The following is a 12680-nucleotide window of genomic DNA, read 5'->3' as shown; positions in this document are numbered from 1 at the left end:
ACGGGATGGGTCCAGCGCCAACTCACGGCAACTGCAGCAGAGGGGAGTCCAGTACAGACTCATGGGGGCGGCTGCAGAGGGGAGTTTGTGCCTGGTGCAGGACCTGGCAGCATTGGCAGCGGCTCCATTGGCGAGGTGGACCCAGAGCAGACCTTTGGCGGGAGCAGATGAGTCGGGTTTGGGCTGGTCCAGGACCCCGCAGCATCAGTGGCAGCTGCATTGGCGAGGTCCAGCGAGGACTCATGGCGGTGGCAGTGACAGTGACAGTGGAGGGGAGATGGCACCAGAAAGAGGCGACTCTTGTTCCAGCAGTGAGGGGAATTGTAGCTGGCTGCTCCAGGCCCATGGCTGGGCACTTAACAAGAAGGACTGTAAAGTTGAACTTTATTTCTTTACTTTTCTGCCTTTATATTCTATGTTGTGGTTTATTTTTCTGTGTTTTAAGATGGTGTTGGAAATTGGTGACACTATACAGCACTTTTTGTAGTGATTGTAATGAGGTTAACCAGAGAGCCTTCATGCAATATGAGTTCCCTGATTGGGGCTGTTAACCTGGTCCAATCGGGGAGCTCTGGCTGACAGATATAAGCAGGATACAGAGGTTCTGTTCACTCTGAGAGCTGGCTCTGAGGGAGCTGGATCAGTATGAAGGACATGTAAACAAAAGGTTAACTGGTGACGGGATACTGGCCTCAGTGGAGTTATTTTACTTTTCACTGTATTATGTAACATAATACACATGATAATAAATAAATCAAATATTAGTAAGGAGGACTTTACAGGATCGACAGGGCTGTTTCTGTCATTGTCTTTTCCAGTGCCTAGGTGATCTGTTTGGTTCCAAGTCTTTTTTGAGACTTTGTAGTGATTAATAAAACTGAGTGTCTTGCTAGGCCATTTCAGAGGGCAGCTGAGAGTTAACCACAATCCTGAGAGTCTGGAGTCACATGGGGAGGCGAGGGCCTAGTGGTATTATCGCTAGACTGTTAACCTAGAGACCCAGATAATGTTCTGGGGACCAGCATTCGAATCCCACCATGGCAAACGGTGGAATTTGAATTCAATAACTATCTGGAATTAAGAATCTAACGATGACCTCGAAACAATTGTCGATTGTCAGGAAAACCCATCTGATTCACTAATGTCCTTTAGGGAAGGAAACTGCCATCCTCATCTGGTCTGGCCTACATGTGACTCCAGACCCACAGCAATGTGGTTGACTCTAAACTGCCCTCTGGGCAATTAGGGATGGGCAATAAATGCTGCCTAGCCAGCAACACCTTCATCCCATGAATGAATAAAGGAAAATAAAACATTTAGACCAGACCAGGTAAGGATGGTAGATTTCCTTCCCTAAAGGACAATAGTGAGCCAGATGGTTTTTACCCAACAATCAACAATGGTTTCATGGTCATCAGTTGATTCTTAATTCCAGATATTCTTTATTGAATTCAAATTCCACCATTGACCGTGGCAGGATTCAAACATTCTCCAACTTGGTAATGAACAAAAACATCAAGAGTTGTGTCTTCCAATCGGTTAATACTGTCGACTATGTGTGTTAACTGTAGATTAACTTGCTGACTGCTCAAGCATGATAGACCTCATCAGCACGATGAATTAAACTCTTCCCAGGGTCAAGTGTCAGTCTGAATGTTCAATGCAGCATCACTGGTAATTGTCAGGCTCTTTTGTTAATCCTGCCTCACCGAATGAGGTTTTTAAAAAAAGCTTTTATTCTTGAAAGACAATGATTGGGCAAAACCCTTGAAAACCTCTCATATACCGTGAATGGGCCACATGCCCCAGGATTGAACTCCTGGTTATGCAGAACCCCCAGCCCCCTGTAAGAAGAAGCAGCAGACAGTGTGAACACAAAACTCAGATTATCCAACCTGTTACAGATTACAGGCAAAAGAGAGAATTGAATGGGAGACTCGAAGCCATTTTGCAGCATCAGGGAGAGGAGGTGGAGTTATGACTATTGATTAAAATTATGATTAATTGATATTTGTGCTGCTACTGTTTATCCTGGGGGTAGACAGTTCCATCTTCAAATTGTTGAGAGGTCAAGATAAAGAATGAGATTGAGTTGGAGAGGGACGAGCAGTCTTGATTTGATTCAGGAAGCAGGGAGTGTGCAGAATAGAGAACTAGAAACTGAAGAGTACTATTAGTTTATGATGCGAAGTAGGGCTTTGAATGCTGTTAGCGTCTATCATTGTGTAAGCATAGCCCTGGTCAAGTTAATAATGGAAATGTCAAGGCTCATTTGGAATGCTTCATTCCATAGGATGACGCTTATTGACATAGATGTGACGTCAAACAGATAGACTGAATGAAGATAGGCTGTAGAAAATCAATTGAGTTACAGCAGCAGGTTGAGGTTAGAGAGCTACAAATCTCCCATTTCTCTCCTCCTAGCTCATTACTTAATGAGCTGTAATAATATTTGAAGCAGTGAACTCTCAAAATATCATGTTAGGTTCTCTTTATCTGTTTTGAAGCAACAGTGCTGATGAGTCAGACTGCTTTCGAAGCCATGCTAAATTTAACCACTGATTCTCCTATACCTGACAGGCTGTGATTGACAGCAACGTCCACATTTTCATTCACCTTATTCTCTCTGAAAGCCTCCGGCTCCCTTAAGAACAATTTGAGGCCTTTCAGTCCTTTGATCTTGTTTCTTTATGTAATTAGATATCTACAGATATGTATTAAACCTATTTAGACACCTTGGCACCACAATCCATGAGGTCATTGTCCAACAGGACAATCACTGTCAGTTTTGAAAGGTCCCAATGACCTTCAGCCACCAAAGTGTTTTGTGGGAGAGAGGTCCAGATTTCCAAAACCTCTTGGTATGAAGTAAACTTTCCCAACATCACCTGAAATGGATCTCGTGTTTAGATTGGGACCCAAAAAAGCTTGACCATTTGACACCTTTAATCGTCTTAAACATCTCCACTAGTTCACTCTGATGTGCCCTCTGGTCCTGCAAATTTAAACCTTATGACCCTGGTTTAATTCCAGTCAATCCACACAGCACGTTTTCCAAGTCCAGTGTATTGCACCTGGCATGTAGTGCCCAGAAAACAAACTCGAGACACGTATTTTAGTATGACTGTGCTGGGGCTTTTGATTGGGACATTTTTAGAGAGAGACATTTTTACTCTGTATCTAATCCCATGTTGTCCCTGTCCTCGGAGTATTTGATAGGGACAGTATAAAGGGAGCTTTATTTTCAGTTTAAAAGAGTAGAGAGGAGCTTTAATTCTGGTTTAAAACAGTAGAAGGAACTTCACTTGGTAACACTTTTTCCGCCCCACTCCTTCTCTCCCTGTCCTGTTTTTGCTGACTTTCCTCTGATTTAGCTTTCCAAAGTTTGCTGTCACTACTGGCAGGTGGAACTGTCACCTGTCTCTTGTGTATGAGCCTCAGGAGTGACTTTGGAGTGCCACTTTGCCACTTCTGTTTCCTAAAGCCGGTGAGCTTTTATTTAATTTTTAAAATCTGATGAATATTTCTTTCTGCTGCATTTTCTCTCAGGCCTGGTTAACCGAGGTACATGAATATGCACAACAGGATGTGGTCATCATGTTGCTAGGTAACAAGGTGGGTACTAATTTGAATGTCATTTTCCATTACGTTACAGTTTTAGTAAAGTGTCACATAATTGAAACACTGACTTGCTTTCGTCATTTCCAAAAGGAATTTACGCAAGGGTTTTAGTTCTGTAGAAAGGTGTCATGATTAGGCCATGAGAAGCAGTGATGAACATGGGCACTGCAGTGAGGAAATCAGTAAGTGGTCCTAACTGACAGCTTTGAGATTTAGACTGGAAGTCGATGAGGTGCTTAGAGTGGACTGTACCTTCCTCTATGGGTAAATAGTCTGAAACACTCATACAGAGAGATGGGGGTTGGATGAGGAACTGTTAGTGCCTAGGCACTGCAACATCTTCAACCAGTAAGGATGGGAGAAGATCAGCCTGGATTAATATACATTAGAAATGACTGGGTGACAGGACAATGGAGAGAAACCCTTATACAATGCCATGACAGTGGAAGAGGAGAATGGCTCATTGGCTGGTGGTGTAATAAATCAGGACCGAGTATGGTCTGGGGTTTAACCCCCCAAAGCTGAGGCTTATTGTCTGAAGTCTTCATCATCTTGTTACTGTATCTAAAATTCTTTCAGATGTTAATGTGCACTCATTTCCAAACTTCAAAGAATCTTGTACAACATCCAATCCTTTCGCCCATTTGCATTCTGTCTATCTATGTTATTCGCACAATCTCTCCCTCATAGTATCTATTCCTCATCTCCACTCCTTCAAGACGCAGTGTTTGTCATTAAATAATCTGACATATTCCCAGTGGTTACCAGTCTCCTGGGAATAGTGTGATTCACTATGGAGATGCTATGGGAGGATTTATATTATCTATTTAAAATCAAATCAATATAATACTCAAAGATAGTGCGAACTGCCGATGCTGGAGAATCTGAGATAACAAGATAACAATGCCATTTCTGAAGAAGGGTCCAGACCTGAAACGTCAGCTTTCCTGCTCCTCTGATGCTGCTTGGCCTGCTGTGTTCATCCAGCCCTACACCTTGTTATCTAACATAATACTCAAAATGCTTTTTTCCACTTGTACGTTCCTGTATCTCCATCCACACAGTATTTTTGACCCTCAATCTTCTTCACTGACCTTATACTTGCTCTGACATGATATAGTCTGTCACTCATACTTGACCATCACTATCTTTTGACCATCACCTTCTCCTGACCATCACCATCTATTGATCATCATCTGGCTCCTTGAGCTTGACCAGTTGAATCATCAATTGTCACATATACATATCCAGTTGAAACACACAATGTTCATCCAGATTGCTCTGTTTTCTCATCGCAGGCTGACATTACCAGTGAGAGAGCCATCAAGAGAGAAGAAGGCGAGAAATTGGCCAGGGTAAGCTAAACACACACGTACCCAGGGAAGTGTAATTCTGCCATACAACCCACTCTGACAATGTGAAATTGACGAGTTTCAGTTGTCTCAGAGGATAGCACCTCCTAAATCTGAGTTAGGAGATTGGGGGTTCAACTCCTACTCCAGAACCTGGCCAATTAAATCACTGCAGTGCAGGATGAGAGAATGCAATACAGTCAGAGGTGCAATCTACTGCATTACAGCCTGGTCTGTGCTCTTGGAGATGTGAAAATCCCTTGGCATTATGTGAGGAAGAGCAGAGGAGTTTTCTTCAGTGACCTGCCAATCATCTAACCCTAAAGTAGCGTCATTAATAAGATATTAATTCATTGGTATTTGTGTTATCTTGCTGCACAGAATTTAGCTGCCATATATCTTGCATAGCAATAGTGACTACACTTCCATGGGATTTTATTGGCTTTGAGGAGATTTGGGATGTCTGAGGAAGTGAAGAATGCTTAGAAATATTTTAATTGTCTCTTCAAAACCCTATGGATCCACTTCTGAAACTCACACACGTGCCCTGCCATGTGTGCCAAAGTGGGGAATGTTGCTTGTTGCCATTGTAAAATCAGCTCCTGGATCTAAGCTCACCTTACATCATGCTGATTGTTATATGATCTGTCCTTTCAGAATCAGGAGATACTGGCACCACTGTGTGACACACTGTGACAGCCTGTGTAGGATGTGACTTATCCATGCTCTGATCCTACACTAATAATGTGCCTGTTTCCAACCCACAGGAATATGGAGTTCCTTTCATAGAGACCAGTGCCAAAACTGGTATCAATGTTGAGCTGGCATTTCTGGCTGTGGCTAAGTAAGTTTGGATTTGATTTGATGTTGACATATGGGCCAAAAGAACATTCACTGTCAGAACTAGAGGCTGTTCAGAGTGAGTCAATAAGGGACAACCAGTTGACAACCAGATAATTCAACAGTTTTTTGTGTTCATTGTTCAGCAATGCTCAATGTGAACTGGAAATGGCTCCATTCCAATGCCTGGTTCCATCAGTCTGTTCCCATGGTCTGGGTTCTCAATCGGTTAATGGACTGGGAAAGGATGGATTTGGAGAGAGTATGGGACAGGTACAGGGCTATAATGGAATGGGTACAAGCAACAGGTTCCCAGAGCTGGATGGGATGTGGGGTTGGGCAGGGGTGTCAATAAACAGACTGCAGTAAAAATACATGTCCTCTCTCTCATTCCAGGGAGCTGAAACACAGATCCGTCAACCAACCAAATGAACCCAAATTCCGAATCCACGAGTACATCGAATCTCAGAGGGAAAAGTCCAGCTGTTGTGGCTTTGAATAAGGGGCTGTTCTGATTGGAGGACTCAGGGCTCAGAGTAGCAATCGGCTTAATTGATTGGCTCTGAAAGATTAGTGAAACATGCACTATTTGTAAATTGGCAATCATGGTCAGCAGTGTATCCATCCTGTATCTATCCTGTACCAACCCAGTACCCATCCTTTACCCATCCTGTACCTGTTGGTAGCACTTAATACCCATCCAGTACCCATCCTGTATTCATCCTGTACCCACCCTGTACCTGTCCCATATCCATCCCTCCATCCCATGTATGTGCCCCTGCCCTGCATCTATCCATGCCTATCTCATACTGGTCCTGTTTCCCATGTCTACATTATCCATATCCATCCTATACCAATCCCATCCATTATCCACTCTGTGCCCATACCTATCCAGTACTATTTTCCATTCAGTTGACATCACATACCCATATTTGTGCCATGCTCTTCGCAGACCATTCCTGCCCCATAGCCACATCCAAACTATTCTATACCCAAATCCTGTATCTATCCCTGGTTAATATGCTTTCTGTGCCTGTCCATTCTGTACCTGTACCACGTGATGTGAGATCTATAACACAAAACAGATTCTCTGCTAGTCGGGACATCTGCACCTCCCCTGGGATTCTGAGAGATTCTGGATCGAAGAAACTCTCCCGCATCCTGATTGGCCAGCTTGCTGGAGGTGAGCAAGATCCTGCAATGGGAATTGTTATGACAGATATCTCTTTAATGGTTACTGGTATTTTATCCCTTTCTGATATCACCTCAAGACAGGTAAGCAGCTGGATGCAACCTATCACGCTGGTCTCCACAGTTACCTGCTCCTTCACAGGCAAATTATTGACCATGATGACCTAGGGGTCCCTTCCACCTCCCTTCACCATCCACCTCTCAGACTCACCACTGTCCACACTACCTACTGTGTCCCTGTGGAGCCTAACAGCACTCAGGCCAGAGCAGTGGGTACCCACTGGGTTCCATGGGTATCAGGTGCCCTTTCACTGACCCTGCAGGTCTGAGATGAAGGTTGCTGTCAGACCTGTTTAGTCCCCGGCTTTCCTCAGCTCCCACTCAAACCCCTCCATTACTGCTCTCTGGCCCATTACCCAGCCAGTGGTTTTCCTGCAGAGCTGTCTACAACTGAAGCCTTGGAGTTTCACAACATTACTGGAGCAGGGACCCTCAGCGCATGAACTGGATGGTCCAGCTGGAGAGATCCAAGGACATTGGGTGTTCAGGGATGATAGCTGGCAATTCATACTCGACAGTGCCCCTCACAATCAATCTCCGGCTTCGAAAGGGAAAGCAATGTAGATTGATTGGCATCAAGGGATAGGGAATAGTAGTATTGAAGGAGATGATGAGCCATGGTCTAATTGAAATCTGCAGCAAGCTCGAAGGACCGAATGGCCTATGCCTGATCCTATTTTTTGTGTTCATGTTCACCCAAGTGACACTGGGTCCGAAAGAATTATGTCTGCTTTGGCTTATGATCTCCTGAATGTGGCAGACAAAATTATCAGTGACCTTATCAAGACGTTTAAAGGAATTGAAGTGATAAATGGAGAGAAACTGTTTCTTCTTTCTTGGGGTGATTCCAGAACATGGGAGGACAATCTTCAAATTTGAGCCAGCTCACTCAGGGCTGGTGGCAGCAACCATTCCTTTCTCACAGAGGGGAGTGGAAGTCTGGAATCCACTCTTCCAAAAAGCTGTGGTGGCTGGAGGCAGGTGTCAACTGAAAATTTCAAACTGGGAGCGATTTTTTTTTTGTGAGGCAAGGGTCAAAATGGAGTTAAGCTATAGATCAGCCATCGCAGGCTTGAGGGGCCGAATGGACTCCTTCTGTTCCCATGCTGCCTGAAAGTCCAGTTTTTACTAGCTGCCCATTCTCACATTCACACAGACGGCACTGGCCATTGGGTTTCAAGCCGTGTGGATGCGGAGCAGCTTAGTTCAGAGATTTTCCCTCTGCCCCAGTTTGTGTGGGACATAGACTGATGTACACAGACCACAGTACAAATTAACCCTTCTCATCTCTAAACCTCTTCCCCAACCACCATTCCATCCACATGTTCAGTGTTTATGAAGGCCGTGCAGAGATCGTGATGTACTGTGCAAACCATGGCAAAACAGACAGTTCAGACGCCATCTTGCTGTGCCCTCCTGTTATGCCATGCTGTTTGTTTCTGTTTTTAAGCATGATTTTAAATAAAGTCACGTGTTTCTTTCTGGGTGGCGGGGGAGGTGCAAGTCAGCTGATAGACATTTTATACATATCTCTAGATGCAGCTTTTTAATCTTGGGATGAAACTGTACATAAAAGAAAAACATGTTTGCTTTGTACTGGGTAATGAGATTACTGTTCTGATGTATTATTTGTTTCACTGAAAGTTTCCTCAGTCGTGTAGCTTTTGAAAAAAAATTAATTGTGCCTAAGACAGAGATTGATGTATTAGAGTTTCCAGGCAAGCGTCCTTTGACTTATTTATGCCAAAAATGGAGGTGTCCCTCACATTACCGGTGTTAGCCCATCCTTGACATCTCCCCACATTGTCACAGAAGAACACTCTTGTGAAGTGGTTTATCAGCCTCACCCCACCCTTCCCCACCAATCATTCCTTCTGCTATTTCAGCCTTCAATTGTGCCAAACTCACTGATGTCAGGGGTCCTCATGTCAACCTGTCACTCCTCTCCTGGTCCTTAAACTGGCTAAGTTTAAGTTTTGTTAGTTTATTCATGAAGAGAATTGCTTCCAGTGATCGAGGGCCAGAAACCAGAGAACACAGATTGAAAGTATTGACAAAATACCAGAGGAGAGACAAGAATTTCTCTTTTATGCAGTGAGTCATGATGACTGGGAATAAAGATGTGCCAAAAGATCATGGAAACAGGTTCAGCAATTGCATTGAAAAATGGACAAATACTCGATGAGAAAAATGTGCGCCAGGCTTTCGGGAAAGACCAAAAGAGGAGAATAATGAAATCATTCTTTCAGAAAGCCAGAATGGGCACAATTCCTGCACTGTACGACTCTATATTGGGGAGCAGTAGTTAGCCAGCACCCAGTTTGTGATGTAGTAGCAGCGATTTGTCAGGAAACACTGGCTGAGAGAAAATCTCCACAGTGTGAGGTTCTGAGAAAGACTGAGTTAAGAGAGTACCCAGTGCGATGACACTCTGTCCCTACCTTAGCTGGTTTGCTTCTGAACCCTCTCAATAAATCATTTACCATCCCCAGACTGGACCATTCCAAAGATTCCCAATCCTGTCTTCAATCTTGTGTCCTGTTTGACAAACTTATTCAAGATTTTTGAGGATGCAACGAATAAAGGGGAGTCAGTAGATATAGTGTGCTCTGGTTGAATATCCAAACATCACTCGATAAACTCCATGCAGAAGTCTAATACGTTAGGGCTAATGGTGTTGGAGTAAGATATTTGCATGGATAGGGGTTAGATTAATAGGTAGGAAGCAGAGTGTAAGCATAAATCGAGCATTCAAGTTGCAGGCACAAGGATCAGTGCTCAGGTACCCAGCTATTTATAATCCAGGTTAATGGCTCAGACAACAAGTAATGTTCGCTGATATGATTCAAGGAGGAAATGTAAGTTGTGAAGAGGTCACAAAGGTTAAGAAAAGCAGAATATTTTTAAAATTCATCTGTCTGCTAACCTACCACATTTCTTACTCACAAGTCTGTCCAAACATTACATTATCAGTTTTATGAATTTTAAAAATATTCTGCTTTTCTGATATGATGACCAAAGTGAATGATTTCACACTTCCTCACTTCATCCTCTCTCTGTCACCTTGTTGCCTATTCTCTTAACCTGCATGTATCTCTTTGTGACCTCTTCACAACCTACATTTCCTCCTTGATTTATATCATCAGCGAACATTACTCACTGTCTGAGCCATTAACCTGGATTATAAATAGCTGGGTTTACCTGAGTATCGATCCTCGAGCCTGCAATTTGAAAATACTCCATTTATGCTTACGCTCTGCTTCCTGCCTATTCACCTAACCCCTATCCATGCGAATACCTTACACAACTCTATGAGCCACAATGTGTCTTAGACTTTTGCATGGCAGCTTATCAAGTGACATTTGGATATTCAACTGCAGCATACTACATGTACTGGGTCTCCTTTATCTACCTTCATTGCAAAGGGATTAGACTATGAGAATAAAGAATGCTGTTAGAACTGTCCATCGTTTTGTGAGATGACATCTGAAAGTCTGAACCACACTAAAACACAGCACAGTCTCTAGCTAAGGAACTGATCGTTTAGGTCTGAGATGAGGAGAATTTTTTTTCACTCAAAGGGTTGTGAATCTTTGGAATTCTGTAGCCCGGAAGTTGGTGGGTTCTGAAGAAGGGTCACTGGATTTAACTCTGCTTAATCTTCACAGATGCTGCCAGACCTGCTGAGATTTTCCAGCAATTTCTGGGCTTTTTTCCCTTATTTTCAGTATCTGCAATTCTTTAGGGTTTCTTTGTTTGAGTGATGGAGGTTTCATTTTTGAGTATTTTTAAGACAGAGATAGTTGGTCTCTCGGGAAATCAAGAGATAGGAGGAGCAAGTGAGAAGTTTGATTTAAAGTGCAAGATCAGCCATGATCATATCAAATAGTGGAGCAGGCTTGATTTTCTGAATCAGAATCTGAATCATTGACTAATGCTGCTCCTGTTTCTTATGTTCATCTTCTGCCATCCTGAAATCAGCCATAACTTGTACCAAGTCCTGTTCCACCACTGCACTCACTGACCACGAGTTAACTGTCTCAATCCCTCTCTGTATCTCCTCCAACTCTGCAAACTTTCAAGATCTCTGCACTCATCCAATTCTAGATTTTTAAACTGCACCATCGACCATGCCTTCAGCGGCCTGGCCCCATGCTCTAAGATCCCTCCCAAATCCTCGCTGACTTTTTATTCCTTTCAGCCACTCCTTATAACTTAATTCTCTGACCAACTTTTGATCACTTCTCTTTAGGACCAATTATGTTAAATGTTATCTGATTATGCTCCTGTGAAACATTGTGGGCCACGTTACAATGTTAAAGATGATACTGCAACTCAAAGGCGTTATTCTCAGAGTGAAGGACACAGGGAGGAAGGACTGATTAGGGGATGGCCTGTGTAACATTGGGAATGCTCAGAGAATCACTAACTAGACGAAGGGATCAAGACACCAAGGGTCATGTCAAAGTGAGTTATCGAGGTAAACGATGAAATGAATGACCCAGTCAGAAAAGTCTATCTCTAATCTAAGACATTCAACAAGGAAACAGAAGAAAGCTTGAAACAGGAAGCTGGATGTTTAATAAATTACTGTGAATAACAATGGTGACTAAATTAAATGTAATAATCTGCCTGTTTTATACAACAATGTAAAGGTAACTTCACTCCATATCCAGCTCTGCTGTATCTGTCCTGGGAATATTTGATAGGAACAATGTCAAGCTTTACTTTTGATTTAATGAAGTAGAGAGAGCTTTAGTTTCATTTTAATAGAGTAGAGGCAGCTTCACTGTGTACATAACCAATGTTGTACCTGTCCTCGGAGTTTGATGTGACTGTGTAGAACGAGCTTTACTTTACCTTTATAAAAGTAGAGAGAGCTTCACTCTGTATCAAACCCATGCTGTCCCTGTCTTGGGAGTGTTTCATGATGACAGCGTACAAGGAGCTTTACTCTGCATCTAACCCTGTGCTGTACATGTCCTGGGAGTGTCTGATGGAGACAGAGGGTCAGCACCAAGGGAGCACCATACTGTCAGAGGATCAGTGCTGAAGGGACTGCTCCAAGAGGTTAGGAATTCTCTCTCATGTTAGCTCCAATATTTATCCTAAGTGACATCACTAAAGCAGATTAACTGCTCGAGTGGAGTTTGTGGGATCTTGCTGTTTCCACTAATGAACTGAATTTCGACAGGAATTGAGATATTTGCTTTCTGCAGAGGAAGCTGCAACTTTGAGAAATTACTGATTGATGCAGAACCATCTGGAAAGTCTGGGATCAGGTACGAGCCTTGAATTCTGGGCCCTTGTTTGTGGATTATCCAATGTTTACTTAACATAAAATAATTGTTTTACCAGCTCGGAATCACTCCTTGGTTCTTGGCTTGCACATCTGAGTGATACAGGAATGTGGTTTGCAGAGTTCGGGCCTTGAGAGAATCGGTTTACCCAGGCTGTATTGTATTAGGGATGTCTGCGAGATGCTAGTATCTTCCAGGCAAAGCTCAGACTTCCCATCCAGCCTGCTTCCCCACATGAGAAGGGGCTCTGCAACCATGTGGGACACACGAGCTTATTGTTAACCATGCACAGACACCACTGTGCCAAGCTGTTTCA

At 43.2% G+C, this 12680-nt stretch overlaps 1 protein-coding gene across 3 annotated transcripts in view; it reads left to right on the top strand.

Moving 5' to 3' along the window:
• The window catches only part of LOC109938557 (ras-related protein Rab-37), a 94494-nt gene extending 82529 nt beyond the window's left edge, over nucleotides 1-11965 (top strand). For 2 of the 3 annotated variants that reach the window (XM_048611146.1, XM_048611143.1), the window contains 4 exons: nucleotides 3550-3615; nucleotides 4920-4976; nucleotides 5741-5817; nucleotides 6210-11965. In XM_048611146.1, the coding sequence (XP_048467103.1) occupies nucleotides 3550-3615; nucleotides 4920-4976; nucleotides 5741-5817; nucleotides 6210-6315 (306 nt within the window). In that variant the 3' untranslated portion in view covers nucleotides 6316-11965. The remainder of the gene's footprint in view (nucleotides 1-3549; nucleotides 3616-4919; nucleotides 4977-5740; nucleotides 5818-6209) is intronic. The other variant, XM_048611145.1, reaches the window with a different exon arrangement.
• The last annotated feature ends 715 nt before the right edge of the window (nucleotides 11966-12680 follow it).

Source organism: Rhincodon typus, chromosome 23 (genome assembly GCF_021869965.1).
Source record: "Rhincodon typus isolate 14 chromosome 23, sRhiTyp1.1, whole genome shotgun sequence".
NCBI classification, from domain to species: Eukaryota; Metazoa; Chordata; class Chondrichthyes; order Orectolobiformes; family Rhincodontidae; genus Rhincodon; species Rhincodon typus.
This window is presented reverse-complemented; position numbering and strand designations above follow the sequence as displayed.